The 23,906-nt window shown below is 49.1% G+C and overlaps 1 protein-coding gene across 1 annotated transcript in view; it reads left to right on the plus strand.

Moving 5' to 3' along the window:
- The window catches only part of PLXNA2 (plexin A2), a 205,191-nt gene that overhangs the window by 152,121 nt on the left and 29,164 nt on the right, over positions 1-23,906 (plus strand). The window contains exons 12-14 of the mRNA XM_019713816.2: positions 1,275-1,465; positions 16,871-17,022; positions 23,387-23,504. Of these exons, the coding sequence (XP_019569375.2) occupies positions 1,275-1,465; positions 16,871-17,022; positions 23,387-23,504 (461 nt within the window). The remainder of the gene's footprint in view (positions 1-1,274; positions 1,466-16,870; positions 17,023-23,386; positions 23,505-23,906) is intronic.

Consider the following 23,906-nt stretch of genomic DNA (forward strand, 5'->3'; position numbering starts at 1 on the left):
TTCTGTAGATGTGGACTATTTTTGCATAGTAACAAATGCTCAGTGTGTACTTGCTCATTTTAAGATTCCCGTTTCCTGCCCTCTACCAAAAGAAACCATAGGCAGGAGGATGGTCAAACCCTCTGCAGCTGGGACTGAGCGATGATTGACAGCAGAGAACAGGGTGAGGGCCTATGGGAGAATAACAATATACACCTCCCCTGGGACAAGTACCTGACCTCCAGTGGAGGCACACCTCCCAGCCCTGAATGTCTGCTTGACCAGAAGAGGTGAAAAATGACTTTCTGCTTCTGGACTCTGAGTTCTACTTGGGACAATTCTACTTGGGACTCTGAGTTCGAAACACGGGCAAGCAACAACAAAGCTCCAGGTTCACAAAACACAGTCCTGTGGACAGGCCTGCTGAAGGGCTTCTCAGTCAGGAAGAGCCAAGATTCAAAATCAATGGATTTGCACACTGCAAACGTGACCTGTTTAGTGGCTGCTTTGTCTTCTCTGGAGACAATCCTCTCCATCCACAGGGGTCAGATCAAACCTCGTTCCTTGTCAGTTTTGCTTCTGCTTCCAGCCACCTGGGCTTTCTTAAAGCCCAAGCTAACCCCGCTCCCAGACCCACCAGTTCCCTCTGAGCCAGGCAAGTTGCCTCTCCCCTCTCAGGACGGACAGTCTAGCAGCACAGCTAGTTGGAATTTCAGGATCCCAAATGGAGTACAAACCTTAGTAAGCTCCAGGAGTCATTACTTCTCATTTTTGAGCTTCACTTTTATGTGAAATGGAAAATTAATCCTTACCTCTTACCATGAGGGCCACATGTGAGAGTAAGAGAGGCAGCAGTATAAGCATGTAGTTTGTGTTCAAAGAAAAGATAATAAGCACGTGTAGAACATCAGATATGTTGCAGGAACTGTGACAAGTGCTTAATATACAACGTCTCATTCAAATCCCACAAAAAACAATGATTAAGTAAACAAGGTTCTAGGAGGTCAAATTCTTTGTCACATTGCTAAGAAGTGCTGAAGCCACAATTAAAGCCCTGATCTGATTTAGTCTAGAACAAGAACTTTTAAATAATAATATTCTTTCTGTAGTGCTTTTAAACAACTGCTAAGAGGCTCAATTTCTTATTAATTCTTCATCAATTATTCTTGCAATGATACTGATGATTATCCGTGTCATCGGTTGTTGGGGACAGTTTCTGTCACTCCTGCAAGAAATAGGTAACTTGTGAGAGGTCCAGTCAAACCCCATCTGTGACCGTCCCTCTGTCTTTGCAGTCCATCTCTACAAGTGTGCAGCCCAGCGGGAGAGCTGCGGACTCTGCCTAAAGGCCGACCGGAAGTTTGAGTGTGGTTGGTGCAGCGGCGAGCGCAGATGCACCCTCCACCAGCACTGCACCAGCCCTTCCAACCCCTGGCTGGACTGGTCCAGCCACAATGTTAAATGCTCCAACCCCCAGATCACCGAGGTGAGTCCCCTGAATTCCAGAGTGGACGAGGATGGCCAGGCGCCAACCCCAGGGCAGTGGGAGGCGGGTGCAATTGGACCACTTGTGGAAGAATTCTTGGCGTAGGGTGCGTTTAATGTAGGGATATATAAAGCCTCTCGTGGGTGTCTCAAAGGCCCGTGTCCAGGCATAAGTGACAAGTGTATAGAAGTGTGTCCTCGTGCCTGTGCAAAGGAAGACAGAGCCAGCTCAGCCTCCCTGCCAGGCCGCTGGCCAGGGATGTGGGGAAGAAACTGGCTGCATGGTGGGTGAACATTTCAGAAACCAGGTTTCACTTTTCTCAGCAGAAATGTGAGTTTAGAAGCTGAGATTAGCTCAGAGTTGCGAAGTTGAAAACAGAAGAAGAAAAGAAAGGCAGGCATTGCATTAGCCACGGTGCCATTTCCCAGGGTTTACTCTCTGTCCCAATTTGTGCATCTTAATAGAAAGACATAGGTAATTAATTATCCTCAAAAAAGTGATGTTTCCCAAATAGCAAATTGCAAAGGGAAATGAATAGATGATGTGAATGAAAATGCCGCTGCTGGGGTTCTGAATGGCCTGGGAGAGGAATCGTTGTATTTACTTGGCTGGCGTTATGTCCTCATCACTCCTCACTGTTCCCTATTCACGGACTTCACTTGTACTTGGGAACTAATTGCACGTTCCTTCTGGTGACTAGGAATAAGGCCTGGGCAGGTCCCTGTGGTCTGTTTAAGAAAGCAGGGAGGGGCCGCCCCTCTTCTTCCTCTTTCTTGAGCAGACACACTATCCCTTCCCATGCCTCATGTTCCCTGCTGGCCAAAGACGGCAACTGGCTCTTCCCGGTGTCCCCGAGTATTGGGGAACTTCTGGAGCACCCTTATGGTCATAGCAAAGCTTCAGATCAGTAAAACGAAAATGCTCCGGATCAAATGAGAGTCGTTAACCGATAGATGGAATATTTGAAGAGGGAGCACATATTTCTTTCCTGGGCTTGCTTGGCAGTGTCTCGTTTAATCCTCACAACCACCGTGGGAAGGAAGTAAATATTCTCACCTCCATTTTACAGAGAAAAGGAGGCTCAGAGGACTGAGTTGCCCAAGTTCACTTAGCTGTTAAGTGGCAAGGCCAGAATTTTAGCTCAGATTTTTTTTAATTATAAAAACATTTTTAAAGTCCCTACAATTTGCCAATGTTACATAAAACAAGAAGTGCTGCCTCCCTTCCTTTATATCCGGCCTTTCTAGCTGGTGAGATCAGATAGCCGCCATCCGTCCATATGGCCGCGTGTCTCAGGGCAGCACAGTGCTGAGGGAGTGGCTTCTGCAACAAGCCCTCATGCACCCCAGGATTAAGGTGTTATGGGAGTGGAGACACTGCCTCTTGAGACTGGGCTTCTCCAGCCCCATTTCACTCCTTCTCCTGTGTGCTTCTCTCCGGGAAAGAATGCTTGCAGGGTTGCTGGCAATGCCCCAGCCTCCGCCCTTAGACAGCTGGCTCCCTGAGCTGCTCAGGGCTCCGTGCCTTCGCCCCGATTGTAGTGATTTCCAGCGACTGTTGGCCTGAGAACTTGCTCTGTTCTGTAATTCTTCTTGTTGATGCGTCTCTGCGTCTCTATGCCTGTGGCATTGGGGCACTTAAATTAGGCCTGGACTCGCTTCCAGCAGCACCTCCCACCTCCGCCAACCCCAGCTGCTGCCCCAGCCCTGTCTATTCCCCAACTGGCAGGGGCCCCTTCCCAGCCCAAAGGCAGGCTTTTTCCTGGGAACCTCTGCCTCAGCCACGCCCCCCTCACTGACCAGGGACTGACAGTCTGCTGTGTTCACAGAGGACACCCAAGCTACACAATTCTAATTAACCCCCTGAGGTAATAAGGCTCGTAATTGATTTTCCCAGTGAACATAGCAGCGGGAGCTAGAGGCCCCAAGTAGTGGGGTCTCCTGTTGGTTTTTCAAGCAGAGTCTGTGGAGAAATCAAAGAGCATCTTTGGAGAGAGACATATGCATATCCATGCTGTGTCCCAAGCCACTCTGTGGACATCATTCTGGACAGGACATGTGGGATCCTGGGTCCTCCATCCAGGCCTAGACTGTTTTATCCACTATTATCAGGAATATTTTCGTTCATTTTGCATATCCTGTTCTCCCTATAAAAGTCATTTTTCAATTTTTCTAACTTTTAATTTTTGAAATAATTTCAGATTTAATAAAAGGTACAAAAATAGTACAAAGAACTTTTATATACCCTTCACCCAATTCTCCAAAATTAACATCTTAACGTAACCACAGTACAATTAACAAAATCAGGAAATTAACATTGATAAAATTTTGCCATCTGATATATATATATGCCTTATTCACAATTTGCCAATTGTCCTCCTGATGCCAAGGGTCCAATTCAGGGCCACATGTGACATTCCATTGTCATGTCTCCTTCATGCTCTAATCCTCCATCTTTCTTTGTCTTTCATGACCTTGATACTGTTGAAGAGCACAGGCCCGTCATCTTGTAGGACGTCCATCAATTTGGACTTGTCTGATGTTTCTTCATGATTAAATTCAAGTTATAGATTTTTGGCAATGAGTACTAAAAAGAATGTAGAGTACATGTCAAAAAGGCACAGGAGCCACTTGATTTGGCCCCAGGGCCAAATCTGGGACAATTTGAGCAAGAAAATAAATAATGATACCAATGAACTATAAGCAACAGAGTAAAATAAGAACTATGGTCCTTATTGATATAAACAAATAATTCACGGAGGAGAGAGAAATCTCTGTTTTATACTGGAATTTCAACTCATATATGTAGAAGGACTTATGGAAATAGGAAAGTACCATTTGGCAAAATTCACAGTAATATTGTTTGAGGCAAGAATGGCCAATGAGTGCTAAAATCGGAGGATGAATGTATGATGAGAAATTGGATATTTACATAGTTTCAACTATCTCCCCACAAAATACTTATTAATTACAACTTTACTGTGAAAAAAACTTGACACACATTACCTTCACCAAGTGGTCAAAGTTAACATCACGGGGAATGGGAAAAATCAACCTCATGTGTCTCTCAATAGGGTGCACTGAGAAGAGCACAACTTCATTTCGATGGCATTTTGCCCAAAATGTGTAATTTGTTAAGAGTGATTTTTAAGAAGAATCAACTCACTTTCTTTCCCCCAGCTTTCTTTGCTAATTCCTTGACATTAACACAGATCTTTTTTCTTAATAATCGGACATCTATGAGATCTATGCCCTTTTATACATACCTCCCCCTTGTCTCTGGCCCTGATGTGTTTCCCCCCTCAGTGCAAGCCCACATGCAAACAGAAGCCATTTCCTACAAAGATCCTGTGTGAGGCGTGAAAAGAGGATTCCATGAAAGCCCGTGAAGGCTGCTGGGGCAGTAGAATTTCCAATGCTGGAAACAAATGGGGGCTGGAATAGGCGCTGTCCTGCCTGGGGCAGGGAAACCGATGAGATGCCCTTGAATGAGTTCTACTTTAGGAAGAGGGGTGGGCTCAGGCTTAGTGAGATGAACAGCTGTTCTTCCTTAAATCCCTCCTTACCCCACTGTCTCCATGACAACGAGGCCCACCCCTAGAGACCCATCTCTTATGGCAGCTTCATCATGTAGGACAAGTCTTACAGCCTATCGAATTTCCCAGTTTGCATAAACTTCAGGTTAGGGCCCCCTCAGGACTCACCGTCTGTTCTGTCTCAGCCAGCCCGTGTTGTGATAATGACGCTGTCCCCTGTGGGAGGCATCCCAGGCTGCTTCCACTCCAGCTGTCATCCCGGGCGTCTGTGCACGTGTCACCTGTTCAATCCCAGGAACAGGAGACGTGCAGAGGATTGGAAAGCCTGTGAGATGCCTGGCCCATCACGTTTCTGTTCTTCCCAGCGTGTGCTTCAAGACCTGCTGGGACCTCAGAGAGGAGGATGTTACAAGCCACCCGCTAGAAAGGAAGGCTCAGAGAAAACGTTTTCCAAGAGTGGGCAGTCTCCAGCACAAAGGGAGATGGAATATGTTCTTGGAAAGAGAAATTTAGGAAGGACAAAGGGCTTTGGTGCTTTGTGACAGAGGTATCTTCTCTCAGAATCCATTAATTTCCTATGGCTGCAGTTACAAAGCACACAAACTGGGGGGCTTAAACAACAGAAATTTCTTTTCTCATAGTTCTGGAGGCTAGAAGTCCAAGATCAAGGTGTTGGCAGGGTCAGTTCCTTCTGAGGCTGTGAGGAGAGTCTGTTCCATGCCGCTCCCCTAGCTTCTGGTGGTTGGTGGCCATCATTGGCATTCCCTGGCTTACAGAAGCATCACCCCAATCTCAGTCTCTGCCTCCATTCCACGTGGTGTTCTCCTGTGTGTGTGTCTGGCTCCAACCTTTTTTTATTTTTTAAATAAGGAGCCCCTGTCATGTTGGATTAGGGACCACACTAATTTTACCTCATTTTAACTTGATTACCTCTGAAAAGACCATATCTTCAAATAAGGTCTCATTCTGACATCATGGGAGTTAGTGCTTCAACATAGGAATTTGAGAGATGGTAAGAACTAACTCATAACAGAGCATTCTGAGAAAAAAAAAGTGATGCCACAGTTCCAAGGAAATTAATTCACTCATTAAATATTCATTTCATAACTGACCACTGTATACCATGCACTATACTAGGCTTAGAGGTTATCGCATGGATAAATTAGTCCTGGGTGGGGAGGCAGGGGGATGCAGCCTTTCCTTGCAGGGCCCCAGCCTATCTCTGCTCATTGGCCACTTGGAAGAGGCTTAAAACGGCTTGCCCTGCAGGCCACTGGGCTTCCTCCAAAGGGCTTGGGATAGAACCGTCTAATCTGCACCTTTTGCAGTTGTCTCCTGATTAGAAAAAGGACCACAGCAGGGTCCTAGGTCTTCACAACTAACAAGGACACAAACCTCAGGCCAGGGAAGTGAACAGATAAGCCACATCCCCATTCTGGGCCTCTTAGTAATATTACCTTTTCTTTACAAGACTGCTGTATGCCGGTACCTGTGTACTTTGCATATCTAAGAATCTCCTCCTAAGAATCCTGTGAGATAGCTACAATTATCTTCATTCAAGAGTTGGGGAAACAGTACTTAGGGAAGTAAATAATTACCTGAAAAGTCACACATCTGGTTGGTGGCAGAACAAGCTCAAAACCAGGGCCTCTGACTCCAGGTTGCAGACTCTCCCACCACGTCATGTGACCTCTCTTGGTCAGAGGGCTAGAAGGGTGCTCCCTAGCTCTACACCTCACCCCACCCCAAGTGTACCAGAAATACCTGCGCTCAGGATCAGACTCCCCTTGGAAGATCCCAGGAGATGCCAGACAACCTGGAAACATTGTCTGCGCTTTGCATTGAGCCTTAAAACAGCCTTCACCTGTCTTCCTAACATAATTAGGTCCACGCATAGTCCTGTGAGTGGAGGGGAAAACAGGAAGAGCATTTCCGGGTGCGTTTAAGCTTAGGGCGATCACTTCTTCCCAGTCCAGGGTAGATGTAACTTTAATTACATATGTTTCTTAAAACTACCAGACTCCTTTTGGTTGGTTTCTGGTTGTGTCTATCAACGGGACGATGGTTAAGGTGAAAGTTGGAAATTCCCTTGGCTGGTTGGTAGCTGTGACCTCTCAGCATCTCAGTCTGATGGGGGGGGGCCTGGAGGATGGGGCCCAGGTGGTCCACACCTGCAGGTGAGACCAGAGATCAGGGTGAAGTATGGCAAAGTGGCCTTAACTATAAAGGAGGAGTCCCCAGGGCCATGGTCCTCGGGAAGTGACCAGGAACCTACCACCGTTTGGGTGCCATAGAATGTTCCTGTGTGTTCCTGAAGCTACCTGCCTCATTACCCAGTCAGGAAGGGCACACTCATGCCCGGCTGCATGGGTACTGCTTCTGCAGTTGTCTCTCCATTGACCACCTTGTAGTTTTTATTTCAGACATGTTTAAACTTCAGTAACTACCCCAATGCCTCACTAGTTGTAATTGGGTAAGAAAAACCCATTCTAGAAAACTATATATACTGCCCTCCAAAACCAAGCCTAAATAATTGTTGATTCAATTGTCGTTTGAGCTGACTCATCACTCTTGCTTTCTCCTGCTCTCCATTTGCCCAAATAACGTAAAGCAGATTTTCCCCCCTAGATTCAGTCAGATGCAAATGCATTTGTGAAACTGTTTGGGGAGCTGGACATTTGCAAGTATTTATCTGTAAGGCTGCACCAAATCTCTGCAAGAAAGGCCAAATCCACCTGCCCAGGGCCAGAGTAACTTGCTACAAAGTTCCCTACAAATAAGTAAATAAGTCAGCCAGCTTTCCTGAAAAACAAGTCTGCACTCTGCTCTCCGTTCATTTATTTGCAGGCCTCATTAATATAACATCGGTGCAACAAACAGCTAACGGGGGATGGTGTCAAGATGAATAATGGAGTCACTCTGCTGAGATAACAATTAGGCTTTGAATGTACTATCAGCCAAGACAGAGCCAGCGAGGATTCACGTTGGGTAGGAGAGCTGGCACTGCTGATGCCATAGATTCCTACAGAGCTGTCAGCTGGGCTCTAGCCTCCCGTGAAGGGTGTGCATACCCATGTGTGCACACGTGCTGCCACACACACACACACACACACACCCCAAGCTGGAAAAGGATGTGACAGTTTGCCATCTCGGATCAGCGTGCAGGAGTCTTTGAGATCAGAACGGGATCGCATTTACAGGCACAAAGCTGGCATCACAGCTCTCTAGAGTCAGGGAAATGCCAAACAACAGGAAAGGAATAAATAGATTAGTCAGGAGAAGATTAGCTGTCTACACATCCCAGACTTGTCTTCACGGGCTTGTCATGACTAGGGGACTGCCTGGGGCAGAACCCTCCTGATCCCAGTCTCAGACACAGGGGCTTTAGCATGAAGCCCATCAGCTGGGGATGCTGCATCCTGGAGTGGCTTCTTTGGGAGCCCCTCCCCTGGCTGCTCTGAGAGGTGATGACGTCAGTCTCTCCTATCTCCTCTTAAGAACCAGTCTAGGGAGCTGACAGCCTGCTGGGGACATGGCAAGAGCTGCACAGGCCCATCAGAGGCCGCTGACACCCTGCTGGGCAGTCTCCACACCAGCCACTTCTCCGCAAGTCAGGCTGTCTGCCCCTCCCCTCAGTCCCCACCAAGAACAGTACCTAGAGGCTCCCCCTGCATAAGATGCTTGGAAAAATGAAGCCGCTTTCCCTGTGGACCTCAGGTAGCCTGGCTTCTGTCCAGATTCTTAATTCATAAAATGATAAGGACAAAAATAATAGCTAACGGTCACAGAATGCTTACCTGGCACCTAGCACTGCCCTTTGCACCCTAGGTATATTATCTCATGTAGACCGTACAGCAAGTTTTATGAGGTAGAAGCTATTATTATCACCAGTCCTATTTTACAGATAAGGAAAGCAAGGCTCTGAGGTGTAATAACGTCCTTGTAGTCACTCTGCTAGTAAGTTTTAGAACTAGGAGCTAACCCTCAGTTAATTGACTCTAGAGCCCCACCTTTTAGCAGTAGACCATCCTTACTATCTTCCCTGGGCTCACTTAGACAAATGGAACTCTCAGCACACAGGGCTGGAGGAGGGAACGATGCTGCTGCAGAGATGGGAAGAAAGCCGGTGGTCCCCACACCCAGCATCATTTGGGGAGATTGGACATACACAGGGAGAGATGACAAAGGGGAAAGGACAGTGGGGGGGGTGGGCACTCACAGGGACGGGGCAGAGAGGAAGGAGGAGGGAAGCTGAGAAGGTTAGAGAGACAGTGGTGACAGCAACGCCAACTCCAGAGCTTCTTGGAAAGCAGCAAGTATGGCCTTAGCCAAGGGAGAAGAACGGGGACCTAAGCAGAGGGCACCCATGAGCAGACGCATGAGCTCTCATGGTCGATGACCTGGGGGCCTCTGCTGGGCAGAAGATCAGCTCAGGCAGTATTGTGTGGAGGCTGAACGCACAGGTGGGATAGAGCTGGCTGGGCTCTGGCACTCACTGTGTAACTTAAGGAAGCAAGTTACTTCTCCGGGACACTATTCCCCATCTATGCAATGGGAATAATAACAGTACATCCCTCACAGCTTGTTTTGAGCCCATAGTGGGATAAAACATATAAAGCCCTTCACATAATTCCTGGCTCATGATAAGTACTTAATAAGTGAAAAGCGTGTTTAACTCTCATTATCAGAATCTTCAATTCTGGAACCTGTGTCCCTTTTCTGTCTTCTCTCCCATGTGTTTGTCGGACAGGTGATGTAAAAGAGGAAAACAGGGGCTCTGGGGCGGGAGCTGGGCTTTGTGAGGCTGCCACCAAGAAGGGGTCCTCCTTTGACCCCTTTAAGCCCCTACCCTGGAGGAGGCCCCCCCTCGGCCCCTCCAAGGCTCCCCGAGTCCCAGGAGTGGCACACCCGCACTCCTCGGGCTGCAGAGCCCCTGGGCCTTCTTCAGCTCCCACTCTGCTCCCTGGTGCAGCCCTCGGAGCTCCCCAGCTGTAATTAATCGACTGCATCTGCTCTCCCCCTTGGGCGGCTTTGTGGCACAGTTCCCTCCGAACTGTTCAATTAGTGGCTCTAAGAATCAGGGCGAGAACATCATCATGGCAGTGGTTTTCCAGGTCATGGCACCCATGGTGGAAAACAAACATGACACAGTCGGCAGGAATACAGAATTGGCTGGGGTGCTCGGGTGCTGGTCAGACCTTGGTTGGGCTATGCTGCTGGCAGGTGGGGAAGTGACCCTCCAAACCAGAGGCTCCAGGAGACTTTGAGAGGACCCATCAGGAGACAGCAGGCTCCTAGGTAATCTCCTACCATTAGCACATGCCAGTCTCACCTCACATCCTCTGGCCTGTTCATCTTGGCCTAAGATGCGCAGATAAGGAAATCCTTGGTCAAGACTTGGACTAGCCCCCTATATACCCGGGCATGGTCAGTGACTGCATATAGGACAGAGTTTAGGGTTGCTGGACTGAGCCCTCTGCCCTAACATGTTTCCCACAGTTTCCTCCTGAATCCTGAAAATACACAAATATTTTATTTTACAACCAGTTAAAAAGCCAGTACTCCTAAGGCAAGATAATAACACGACTTAATGTCCCATCAAGATGCAAGTAAAGGTTTCCTTAGGGAGGAGAGAGGTGCCTAAAATGGGAGAAGGAACCCTAGGCAATCAAAAAAGAACATGAGAAAGATACGAAGGGTTTACCCTCCCTCTCAGATTTGCCCAGGGCCACCCTGGTAACCGTAGGTGACAAGGGAAGGGAAGGGATGTCATCTGAAAGCCCTTCTTAACTGCACGTCGGGCAGGCCTTGGCTCAAGCCACAAGCCTACCTGGGGTCACTACACTCTCAGAGGATGGATGGAAATCTGAGGTCCAAACAACAGCATCTGAAATGATCAAAGAGTTTGGAAAATAGTGTCTTCCAACAGAATTGCAGAAGCACAGGGCAGGAGTGATTTAATTGCCATCTTCAGTATCTGAAAGATGTGTGATGGGGAGGGCGCTATTCAGTCCTCCATTTGATGATAAATCACACCAGAAATTGGCTTAAATGAAAGTAAGGGGGATTGTATGTAGCAAGAGCCTCTTGATGATTCCGATGTTAAAAGACTGCATCACTCCCTAGAAACACACGGGCACCTCCATGCTTCCAGCCATCATGAAAGAACACCATTTGTTCTAGAAAGCCTCACTGAGGAGGCATCATGTAGCAGAGCCTTGCAAGAGGGGTAGGCATTTGTCAGTTGACATGTTTGGCGAGCATGTCAAATGCACATGGGCTTTAGGCCCTCTAGCCGTGGGGACACTTAGCTGTCCCTGGGAGCACACGTGGTACACAAGAGAGCTAAATGGAAGCACAGGGGCGGAGTGCCCAGCAGGAGCCCACACAGAACCTAGGGGGACCCTCACTGTCCCCTTCACTCCAACTCAGCAATCGCAGCTGCATCTGGGCTCTTCTCTCCCTCATCCCCGACTGCTGGCTCCCACAGAGGAGAATTTGGATAGATTTTTGGTCCACAGTATAATACGTGTTGCAAAGCATGGGGCTGAAATTAGTCAATATCTAAGGATCTTCCCAGCTGACGTTACAGGTTTTCAGCTTCCTTCTCTCGCTCTCTCCACACCCACACCCACACCCACACACACCCCAAACTGTCGAACCACTTGTTTGTGTGCGTGTCCCATTCAGAAATACTTCCTTGAAAGAATTCATTGACTTCACTGTGACCTGCTGTGCCTACCCCAGAATGGCTAATAGCCAAGGGAACACAAAGTGGCGAGAAGGGAGGGAAGAAAGGATAAAGACCATTTTAGAAAGGACCAGTGTCCTCCCAAATTTATTCTGGGAAAAAGGGTGATATCTGGCTCAGAATATGTTTCTGTGAAGGCCCAGAATCCACCAAAACCCAGGCCCCGCCCTCGGCAGCACAGCCACTCCCTGCCCAAGCGCAGGCTGCAGGACACCTCCCAGGCTTTCTCCAGTCAGCCCATGAGCAGCTCTCTCCCCGGGTCACCCCAGCAGCTAAGTTATAAGTTCCCTGGTCCATGTGTCCTCCTTCCAGATCAATAGGAAGATCCCCATCGTCTCTAAGCTCCCAGCCACCACCATCATCCCATGTTTTCGTGGTCTAGGAAGACACAGGTGTGGGAGAACACAAGGAAGGAAATTGCCAATTATCAAGACCTGTTCTCCAAACCACCATAGCATTTGGGACTTTCCAAATGTTGTCTCACTTAACCTTCACAACATCCCCACATCTGTTTTCTGATAAGGACACTGAGATTGAAGTTCACGTAGCCCATAGGTGTCAGAGCTGGAATTCAAATTCCAGTCTATCTCACTCCAGAGGCTACTCTCTTCCTGGTGCAGACACTGCCTGAGCATCAGGTGACCTCCACCCTCCCCCAGAGTAGCCAACAGCCCGAAGACCACCTGAAACTGGAAGCTGAGACCCGTGGATCTGGCTAGCATCCCGCCACATCTCCTTCCCTCTGTCAATGAGGGAATCTGTATAACTCCTCCCTGCCCTCTCACCCTCATCTCTGTCAGCAGTTAGCTCTCCCTTTCTCTGTAGCCCCACAACTGCTTCCAGATCTGGAAGGCCTTCCTTGGAATTCTGCAAGCAGTAGGTGCGACTCCAACTTGCCTCTTTATAGACCCATGTGGGGTGGCCAGACTTGGCTCCTGAGAGAACCAAGCTTTGTGGGTGCTGCACTGGGTGCCCTGAATCTAATGCTGCCGTTAAGAAGAGTCTTCAGTGTGGGCGTGGGACTCTGCAGCTGCCCGTTCTGAGGTGGTCCCAAAGGGATCCTGTAAACTTCCTCTCTGAAGAATGGATCCTTTTTAATCAAGCTTTCCCTCTGTAGCCTCTCCCCAACCCTCGGTCCCAGGAGAAAATGAGAAAAACAGGAGGCCTGGGTTCTTAGCACCCAGGCCACCATGCGGACATCAACGCCCTTGTACTCATCCCCATCTGAAAGCCCTCAGGTGGCAGAGGATATGCCCTACGGTACACTTTCCCTGGTTTCTTTGCGCTTTGAGCCCAGCTCTCCACCTTGACTCTCTCTGATATGCAAGCTGGGGGAGAGCAAATGGCATGTGCAAAGTCACATTTAAAGTGCATTATGTGTATAAGAACTGCTGGTATCTGGGGAGAACATGGTGCAGGATGGCAGATGTGGCTGAGAAGTAACAAAGATCAGAACTAGGAGGACAAGTGCCTGGCCAGGCATTCGGGACTTTGCCTTGACGATGGTTAGAGCCACTGAAGGTTTTTAGAGCAGGCAACTACCGTGTTTCCCCGAAAACAAGACCGGGTCTTATATTAATTCTTGCTCCAAAAGACGCATTAGGGCTTATGTTCAGGGGACGTCCTCCTGAAAAATCACGCTAGGGCTTATTCTGCAGTTAGGTCTTATTTTCGGGGAAACACGGTAGTAACCTGATCAAGTGTGTGTTCATGAAGGTCACCCTGGCGGGATGAGGAGTTAGAGCATTAGACCGTGGAGGAACATGGGGTCCTTGTCATTAGTGTGGGTGAGAGGTGATGGAGCCCTGCTCATCACCTGCTCTGGAATACAGAGCAGGGCACAGATTCAGAAGACACCTGGGAATAAGAATGATAGTGCCTACTGACCAGATTTATTACACAAGGTAGGCGAGGGAAGGGAAACAGATGAAGATGGCTTGCACGTTGCTTGGCTGGGTGCACAGTGATTCCATTAACCTTGAAAGAGAATCTGGGAGGATAATCAGGTTAGAGATGGAAGGAAGAAAAATTAAGAGTTCATTTTTAGACATGGTGAAATTTGAGGTGCCTGAGGGACATACCTGCGGAAATGGAGATATCCAGTAGCAATTGGATATATGGATATGGAGCTCAAGAGAGAGGACTGAGCCAACAATATAGATTTGGAAGTCATCAGTAATGGAGGCCTTGGGAATTCTCTTGCAAGTTAAATACTCACCGCCTCATCTGTGTTTGGGAAATCCAGACTTTTACACATCAGTTTCATTTTAAGCAAGGAAGATATAAGCTATGTCCCTTTTAAGCCCCAGGGCATGATGGCTGCTGAGTGACTTGACCTCCAAACTCCTTCGCCACCTACCCCAGGTGCTAGCAGCATCATAGCACGTAGCATGTGCCATGTGGGAAAGAAGACCCGCATGGACCCAGCATTCCCCAGGTGCTGTCTGATTCTCCAGGTTTGGATATCAGCTGGTTGCTGCGTTAGAAGGGATCAGGCTTTTGTCTCCACACCCCAAACTACCTATGTCTTTGACGTGTGTTTTCATGCCAAGATGCTAACTCTTGCTAATAATTTGTTTAAAAGACCTCCTATGCTTCTCAGCAGCTCAGTGGCCATGACCATGTCTCTCACCCCGACCCCTGAATGTGCGAAGGAGACACTGCAATTCCTTATCAGTGAGAGGAAGCTGCCCTGTGGAACCTGCCAGCACCACTGCATATCCACAATGCAATCCCCACGTGCTACCTGCAAGACGGAAATATTTTTAGGCTTTCCAGAAAAAATTCATTTCACAGTTTTTCTGAAAGGTTGTAATTAACTGCAGTGAACAAAAGAATGTAGCTTTAAAAATAAAAGTGGGGGGAGGAGAGCAAACCCATCACCACAGTTTTGTCAGTCCCTTTTGGTAGGTGGGTTCCTGCCATCCAGGTGGCTGGGGGAGGGGAGAGAGGGGCCCCCTGAGCTCATTCCAAGTGGATCAAAGGAGAAGCCAGTGCTCAAGTTTGCTCAAAGCAAATTCTTTCCTACTGATGCTCTCCTACAGGTGCCGGAAGCGGCCCCTTCCCTGTTCCTCATTAACAAGTGTCCATCTTGCAGAGCCCAGGAGGCCCAGGTACCTGAGGAAACTGTGCCAGGGGAAAGTGGAACAACCAAGATTGTGTATTGGTTATTTTTAGAATCTCCAGGGACAGAAAAGCTGTGGGCTACCGGTTCCTCATGCCAGCTCCTTTCTCTCCAAATTCTCCTGCCTTTCCCCCACACTCACACAGAGATGCTGCTGAGCCTGTCCACTGTCCCCGACTCGATTTATTTCGTGAATCTTGTTGATTTTTATTCATAGGGTGGGGTATTTTATTCCCAGGAAAGGGAGTCAGAGCCATAGACAAGATGACTTGGGGGAAATGAGTCCTGGGATGAGAGTGTTCAGGGCCTGGGCTGGCAAGAAAGGAAGGAGGCCACACTGTATAAGGCCTGCAGAAGAGGATGGGCAGTCAGGAGTTCGAGTTCTGGCTGTGCAGCCAACTTACTGAGAGCCCAGGAGTGAGCTGGCAGTGTGGCAGGGGGCCTGTCCTGGTCCTCATCCCCGTCATCTCTTTTCTGTCCACTATCGCCTGGAGATCCGCGGCCAAGTTGGTGGCAGAACTCATGGTGTCCACATCACAGGAAGAGAACAGGGTCCCTTTGCGGGAGGAAGGAGGTAGAAAGAGTTTCCAGTGCCTTCGACAGCATTTTCACCTGTACTCACCTACCATCTGTGCCCTGGGGTACACTGACTCCTCTGCTCACTGGACATTCCACCAGCACGTACAGGGATACGGGGACACTCCCGAGAGGAGCCCAAGGACAGAGGGCCCCAGGCTGCATCTCTCTGTCCAGAGGCTCCATCTGGGAGAGACTGGAAGACACTTGGCCTTAACCAGCCCCCCTTCCCGCCCTCCCTCCTTGCCTCCTTGTCTTGTCTTTCTTATGGGGCAGTGAAAAGGGCCCTGGACTTGCTTACAATTGTGTTTATAGGTTGTAGGAGTATCGTAAAATAAGACACCCTGAATGCCTCCTAGTTCTAAAATTCTGCGTTCCTGCTTAGCATTGAGTTCCCATCTAATTTCCTTCTACTTTGGATAACTAGGGACCACAAAGTGTGAACTTACCCACTGGGATCTGTTAGATCTCAAAGAGCTGCATTTTTCCTAAATCCCAACCTATTTCCAGACAGTTCACACCCTGGTAGAGCCTGATTCTGTGGTTCATTTTCCTGTTGGATTAGAGCAAAATGAGACAATCGTCATTTGGTGACAGAATTAAGAAATGCATTAATACATGATCTTTGCTAACAGGGAGCCAGAAAAATTTGGAGAATCCTCAATTCATTTCTTCTTGAGCCTAGCGTGCTTCGTGGGAATTTTTCCAGAACAACGTCAAACACACTTTCCATTTTTGATCATCCCTCTGCTCACGATCTAATCGCCGGCTCCTCTGGGCTCCCACAGGTTTCCCACCGAATCCACCTTCTTCTTGAGTACTGGCATCAGCATTATTTACGGCCTCCTTTATCTCCTCCTCTTGACCATAAGTTCCTTGAGGACAAATTTCTGTGTATTCATCACTGTATCCTCTACAGAGTCTAGCAAGCACACAGGAGTGCCAATAATAGCACCTCAGAATTGCAAAGCCCTCTCTGGTTTATAGAATTCTCCCGAACACCCTCTGTTTGGTACAATGGAGCCCCAGGGGGCGAGGCTGGTAGAGATGACGATCTCCCTTTCACAACTAAGAAGGACTGAGGTTCAGGAAGATTACGTGACTCCATCACAATCAGGCAACTGGTGAATTAGAGACACGTCTCAAACAATGATTTTCTGCCTTGAGTCCAGTACTTTCTCATTTCTTTTTAATAAATGGATGAATGACTAAGTTAATTACCTAAAGAACCAAGGAAGTAGTGTAAAACAAGATGGGTCGGGAATGCTAGAGAAGCTCAAAAGTGGAGAAAACACTCTCCATTCACCCAGGTTCCAGGTATCCATCCAAGTCCCTAAGCCCTCCTGGGAGAGGGTTAAGATGCTGTAATCTCCACTCCTGTGCCCAGACAGGTTCGCTGATCCCATTTCCCTCCGACAGATTTTGACGGTATCTGGACCACCTGAAGGAGGGACTCGAGTGACCATCCATGGCGTGAACCTGGGTCTGGACTTCTCCGAGATCGCACAGCACGTGAGGGTCGCTGGGGTGCCCTGCACGCCCCTGCCAGGGGACTACATCATCGCTGAGCAGTGAGTCGTCAGCTCTGGCCTGCCCTTTTCCCATGGAAGCTTCTGGGCAGGCACCCTTTCCCCTCCCTTCTCTGGGACTCCTCCGGGATTCACCTCCCATCTCCCATTCCCCGTGGACCCTGCCCCTAGAAGCTGGCCCAGGGCCCTGTCCATTCCCACCTCCACTCTCAGGGGGGTGTATTCTGTTCCAGTCTCTGTCCCTTGCCTCCTCTGGCATCAGGGCTCCCAGTGCGACGCTGCCCCTCGTTCAGTCCTCACCTGCCCACGGGCATGACTGAATCAGTTTCCGAACCAGCCCAGGCTCCTCCTCTTCCTCCCTGGTCCTCCCCTGCCAGACCCCATTGGAATGCACCCCGCATGGTGGGCTGTGGGCAACAATTTGTTTGGCTCCTGGGGCTCTGACAGCAGCTTAATCCGAGCAGGGCCTCCGCCGGAGCAAATTCATTTATTTCACTAAGGGAAATGTCAGCTGGAAATTAGAAAATAGGCATGTAGTGGCGGACAGGCGAAAAGGGGCTCCAGAAGTGACATATGTTCCAATTTGGGGTGTTCATTTAGCAGTGGCGGCCTCTGTGGAGTTAGTGGGCAGGAGGTGGGCACGAAGCTGGGGTGGGAGGATAGAAGGGGGAGTGCTTCCCTTCCAAAGGAGAAAGGGCGGGGAGCAGCCAGATCACTCTGCATGACTTGTCCTGTAAAGTCAGGTCAAGTCACCCTGGTTCCACTGAGAACACAGCTCTGCAAGGGGTTCTAGGAGCTTGGCCAAGAGCACGGCTTGGGGGAGGGGCTTCTCTCCCTAAGCTCCACCCCCTGCAGCCTCAGGGGGGTGGAGCTTAGAGAGAGCTCCTTCTAATCTCTCCAGAGGCAGCCTTTAGTAGCAACCATAAAAATGACATCACTTTGTCTTTTCGTAACACTTGCCCTTTCTCATCCATTATCTCATTTTTAATTGATAAGGACTCTGAGAGCTACATATTGTTATCGTCATTTTACAAAGCAAGAGAGAGAAGTGAAATGACTTTCCCAGTTCATTCAAAGCGTAAGTGGCCAAGGCACAGTTGGAACTCGAGGCTCCTGACTCATACTCCAGGCCTCTTTCCCTTCCTTAACAGTGATGGGGCAAGACTCCTGGGTAAGATTGGCCTAGAAATTCCATGGTCTTTAGCATGTGGCTTCCGTGTCAGGGGCCATGATTCCAGTGTGGCCCAGTGCAGGGTCAGAGTCAGAGGGGTGAATTCCCAGACTGTGAGGCCGGGTGTGACCGCTGCCAGCCCCAGCCGGGGAGGAAAGGGAGCTGATCTGATGCTCCAGACCTTCAGATCCTTCAGAAATGATCCTTCACTGACAACCTTATCGCTGCAAGGAATGCTTCTCAGAGGAAAGGCTGGCAGGGTCTACAAGAAAGAGATGAGGAAGGGGGAGAGGACATGACATAAGTAGCGCTTCTGAGCCAGAAGAGGAGATGAAAGCTGTTGGTGCAGAGCCAGGACAGCCTGCAGGGGTCCTCATAGTCAGAGGTCTTCACAGAGCCCAGCACCCTGCCAGACTGGGCTAGACACTGGGCTTTATTGACCCAAGTGCACTGTGGCCTCCAGGACCTTCCTTGGGCCCTTGGACACAGGCTAAGTCTCCAACTTGATGAGATGCAACAGGACTCCAAAGGAAATGGTTTTGGGGGAGCATTGGTAAGGCTTTGAGCAAACTCTTGGGCAACTGGACATGGACGTGTCATGAGATTTGGAATTCAAATATAGTGTAAATCCTGGCTCCTCCACTGGCCAGCCCTGAAGCCTTAGCAAACTGTTCAGTCTCTCTGACCTTCATCGGCCTAATGGAAAGCATGATTCCTGCAGCACAGGCTTTGAGGAAAATTCAATAAGATTAGAAAATAGAGACTGTAACATGCCATACAAATGTAAGGAAATAGAGTTTTATCTATGAAATCCAGTGTTCTGTGCTCACCTGAGACCATGGGAAAGAAAGTGCCAAGAGAAACTGGAAGAGAGGATATGAAAGGAGCCTAGAAAGATAAATGGTCACCAGGGACCCCTGACAAGGCTGGTGGTCACCCTAGAACACTGCCACTGCTGTTAGGGCAAGGGAAGGGCAGAGGTGGCAAACACACTAGGTCCCTCGACTGGATGCAGCACTGATTTCCAGCTGTGCCAGGCTCATTACTGCTCTCGAGGTTTCAGAGTTTGTTAACATCATTAAAGCCACCATCCTGGGCAAGGAGCAGCAGGCATGATCGTTACAAATGTCTGGGAGAGATGAATTTGGCTCAGTGGGCACGGTGCAGAGTCCCGGGCACAGACAGGACTAGCGGGCATGGTAATGACTCACCATATGTTTGTGCGTGCCATCGATCACTCAGCAATTAGGTGAATGTTGGTTAAAGGGCCCTGCTTAGTCCTGCAATCAGCACCTCCAGGACTATGGAAGGCCAGATGATTCCATCACAGGATGTTTTCCGGGCAGTGGAATGCAAGTTGAGGCTGCAGCCTAGCCCCTCCTGGGACAGGGGCTCTGTGTGATATGGACTCAGTTCCAGGCCTCAGACCCCCTCCCATCATCTGTGGCACCTGTGAACTCAGCCATGACTGGATGGAGGTTAGATGTGTGTGCTCCCCACCCCAGGATGCCCGCTTGTGAGGAGAAAGGCACCGTGTATGCCAGTCCATGGGAGGTGGTGTGGTGTAGGGGGTGAGAGCACTGGCTGGGTGCCAAGAGCTCAGCTATTGATGGTTAGGTGACTTCGGGCAAGTGACTTTGCTCCCTGATCCTCAAATGTCTCACCTGGAAAATGGGTATGTAGAAATAGACGAACTCGGGTGGCCGGTTAGCTCAGTTGGTTGGTGCGTAGTGCTGATAACACCAAGGTTGCCAGTTCGAGCCTCGCATGGGCCACTGTGAGCTGTGCCCTCCTTAAAAAAAAAAACACACACAAAAAAACCTTCTGAATTAAAAAAAAAAAATTATGAAAAAAAAAGAAAGAGAAAGAAATAGATGACCTCTACAATCTCTCCCATAGTCCTTAGGATATCAGATGCAGTAAACGATATGCCCCATGGGATCTGCACCTCCCACCATTAGAAAGTTTATTGGTGGCACTAATGTGTCTCCAGAAGCCCCCTGTCAACCAGGAAGAGTCAAGCCTTCAAATGTTGAAGGTAAATAGCTGTTGGACAGCTATTTAGTCCAACTGCTCAATTTATAAGAAGAAAACATCCCCAACACTTGTCTCCTAATAATAAGCCTGTAGCCACCGGGGAGGCCAGGAAGCGGCAGGGAAGGCAGAAGGCCCCAAAAATCAAGCCACGGGAACTTTGCCAACTTGTAAGGCCTGAAGGAGGAAGTGGTGCACACACCACTGCCTGTGGTCATCTACAACCAGGAAAGTAGAGGGCACAGGTGGTTAGCTCTCAGGGCCGTAGGAACGGGCAGGTTTCCCCCCCGCCGCCACCACCACCCCCTCCCCCTGCCAACAACCTCAGCTCCACCCCAGCATTGCTGCCATGTCCACCCTGCCCCCTCCCCACAAGACATACCAATCATTCCATTAATTCTAGAGGCCATAGAGTAGAATGGTCAAAGGCATGAACTGTGGAGTCAGGCTGATGAGGATTTGAATCACGGCTCTGCCACTTGTCAAAACTGTGGCTGTAACGAGTCCCTGAGCATCTCTGAGCCTTAGTTTCATTGTCTGTAGAATGGAGAGCATAAGACCCACCCTCTAGGAGAGCCTGGGGATGACACGAGATCCTCTTATGCAGCAGTAAATTGTGACTCTTATTTGTATTAAGATACAGACTCTGCTTTCGCTTGACCCTCATTCCTCAGTATAACCCTCTCCACTCCCTGTAGCTGCCCTTGCTTCTTCCTTTAACTCTCTAGTCTCCCTGAGCTCAGAGAACAAATGCCTACAACAAATACACTCGTGGATACCTGTCCACCTTCACTGCGAGCACTGGGTCCCAGGAGTAAAAAGGAAGAGTTAGAGGACATTCGGGTTCTGCCAGAGCACCACCTGCTTCCTTAGGACTCTCACCCAGTTCTTAGACCTACCAACCCACACCCTTTTCTACAGCCCACTGCCCCAGTTCCCACTCACTTGATGGAGTTGAACCTCACGCCATGGGTGGGGATAGGGGTCGGCTGCAGTGCTGATGAAGGGAAACCATGGTCCAGCTCTGGGCCCCCCACTGCATCACACCCTTCCAGGCAGGGCATTGGGCAGCCACTCAGCCCTGGACACTGGGCAGTGCCCATCTGCTATCCAGCCCCCTTTTCCTAGATGATTGACATGAAAGGCTTATCTCTTGGGACATGAACTGTGAGCAAAAAAAAATGTTCTAGAAAAGACAGTGTACCAAGAGACCCCAGTCTGTTGTTAACTCCCCACAGGGACAGCTAAACAAGCCATTGTAGGCCTCTTCTCTTGGGCCCCAGGGTGACCCAAAGAGGAACATATATGCCCATGACCTTCACATGTTCTCATATTTCCTCTTTCCATGACTTCAAGCCTGCCGTGATTTCTTCTTTTCTAGAATCACCCCAGCACAGATTGAGGGACAGGGTGGGTGAGGGACAAAAAAGCCCTGAATGAAGAGAGGGAAAGAGACTTATCTGCACCTCTTCTGTACCCCATCTTCCCCCACTGCCCACAATACATAGCTGATTCTCCTCTGGACGTCCTTGAGAGCACAGAGCATGGTTTACAGGATGGTAGGGACCCCAAACAGCGTCAGGCGCTAGGACCCAGGAGACAGGATAACAGTTGTAACTCCAAGCAGGTAACAGCATGGAGATCACCACACACAGTACCTTAAATTAGGCTTCTCAAATGCTCCCCTAATGAAGTTTAAGGAGACAGTTATGTGTAAAATGCTAATTGGTCATCACTATCATCCTTACTCTGGGTTCATGATTAATTTATTCATTCATAGAGAAAGGGACGGGAGTGTATCCTTCCTTGTGCATTCAGTACTTTCTTGTTCAGTCTAATATGCTAAACATAATAAGACAGTTATTGCATGTTAAGTAAATATTCACCAGAAGTGAAAGTGCTTATTTGGGATTAACTGTTATGAAGAAGATGGAGATCAGTGCACGCCATGTGTGCAAGCGTGCGGTGTATTTCTTTAATGCAAGTTTTATTACATCGAAATGAAATCTCTGTTTAGTTACCTTCCTTCCTAGAGAAGCTGTTGAGATAAGCATCGCTCAGTTAAACACGGATCTCCCCCACAGTGCCAGGATAATGCTGGGGATTAGTGCACAGGGGGTCTGTTTTGTTGACTCCCCACTAAGCAAACCTACCGGAGGCGCTAGGCTGCTCTGAACTCTTCACATGGTGTCAGGGGGAAAGGAAAATCCTTCCCTCTGCCCCTGGGTTCCTTTTTGCTGAGCCTGACGGGGCCTGTTCGCACCCACCCCAGGCCTTATAAGTCCAGGCAAGAGGTACCCCCAACAACCTGATTTCTTCAATCCCTCTCATATCCGTCAGCTGCCCACGCTTTCTAGAAGGCTGCGATGGCCAAGGCAGCCAGTCTCCAGATGTGCTTGTTGTAACTTATCTCAGGCACCAGGGAAGTCATCACTGGGGGTGTTGATCTGCACTTCATGAGAGAGAATGCTGCACCCCCTCTTCCCTCCTGCTCTCCTGCTAATACGAGACATGCCTTCCAACCCCAGGGCTGGTTCACTGCCTCACCCGCCAGCTTCGTGTGCTCAGCCCTTGATTAAGTGGGAGCCTAGTGTCCACTGCTGTCCTAATGAACTCATCCACCTCCCAGCCCTTCACCTCCGGACACAGGACTCCACTGCTCCATTGTGCTCCAGGTTGGGGCTCTCACTATCTCACCAGGTTATCTACTCTCTCTTTAAAACTCACTCAGGAAACAAGCCCCAGTTGAATCAATTTGGCAAGTAGGCCCTCACTGCCTCTTTTAGGGAGAGTTGCAGTGTTGGCTTATCACATAGGAAACAACATTAAATTACTGCCCCTACATCTCTCTGTTGGGCATGAAGTTTATCCCACAAATACTGGGTAGCCAGCCAGTGCTAACCACTGCACTGGACAGTAGGACTACGGGCTTTTCAGAGAATTAGGCAGCATAGCATTTTGGAGGCACACAGGGCTTTAGAGATGATCTCATCCAACTTCTCACTGCACTGCTGAGAGACTGAAGTCCAGAGAGGGAAAGCACTTTACCCAAGGTCACACAGCTAGATGGGTGAGCAAGTTGTCTTGTTCCAGCACTATCGCCAGACTGTGACGAGTCATTCACTGTGATGGGTGAGCAGGTGGGGGCAGGGATGCCAGCTCTTGCCAAGTCTCTCACAGGAGGGTTTGCTGTCTCCTCAGGATCGTCTGTGAGATGGGCCACACCCTCGTGGGAAACACCTCTGGACCCGTGAGCCTGTGCATTGGCGAGTGTAAACCAGAGTTCATGACCAAGTCCCATCAACAATATACCTTCGTGGTGAGTATTGGGTCTAGTGCAGGGCTACCGCTCCCAGCAAGGGCACACTTCCTTCCAGATTTCTCCCAGGAAGATCTCACTCACCCCCTCCCAAGCCAGGCACCTCCAGGAGACCAGAAAAGGGAACATCCAGCCTCACTTTGCAAGCCTGTTTTTTCAGGTGGGATAGGTGTGTGACTAACAATGCTATGGAGACTTTGGAGTCCAACAGAGCCACAGGTCAGAGTTCTAAATAAGGCAAAATCAGGCCTTTCTTAGAAATCAGATCTTAGAAAGCACTTCCCAGGGTGGGCAGGGGCTGTCCTTTGTCACGGCCAATGTGATATCTTCGTCTAATTCCAGCCTAATGAGGACAGAGTGCCTGTGGGTCCTAATTAAAAAGGTCTGTATTTATCAGCAAGC

The sequence above is a fragment of the Rhinolophus sinicus genome, linkage group LG17 (assembly GCF_036562045.2).
Source record: "Rhinolophus sinicus isolate RSC01 linkage group LG17, ASM3656204v1, whole genome shotgun sequence".
In the NCBI taxonomy this organism is placed as follows: domain Eukaryota; kingdom Metazoa; phylum Chordata; class Mammalia; order Chiroptera; family Rhinolophidae; genus Rhinolophus; species Rhinolophus sinicus.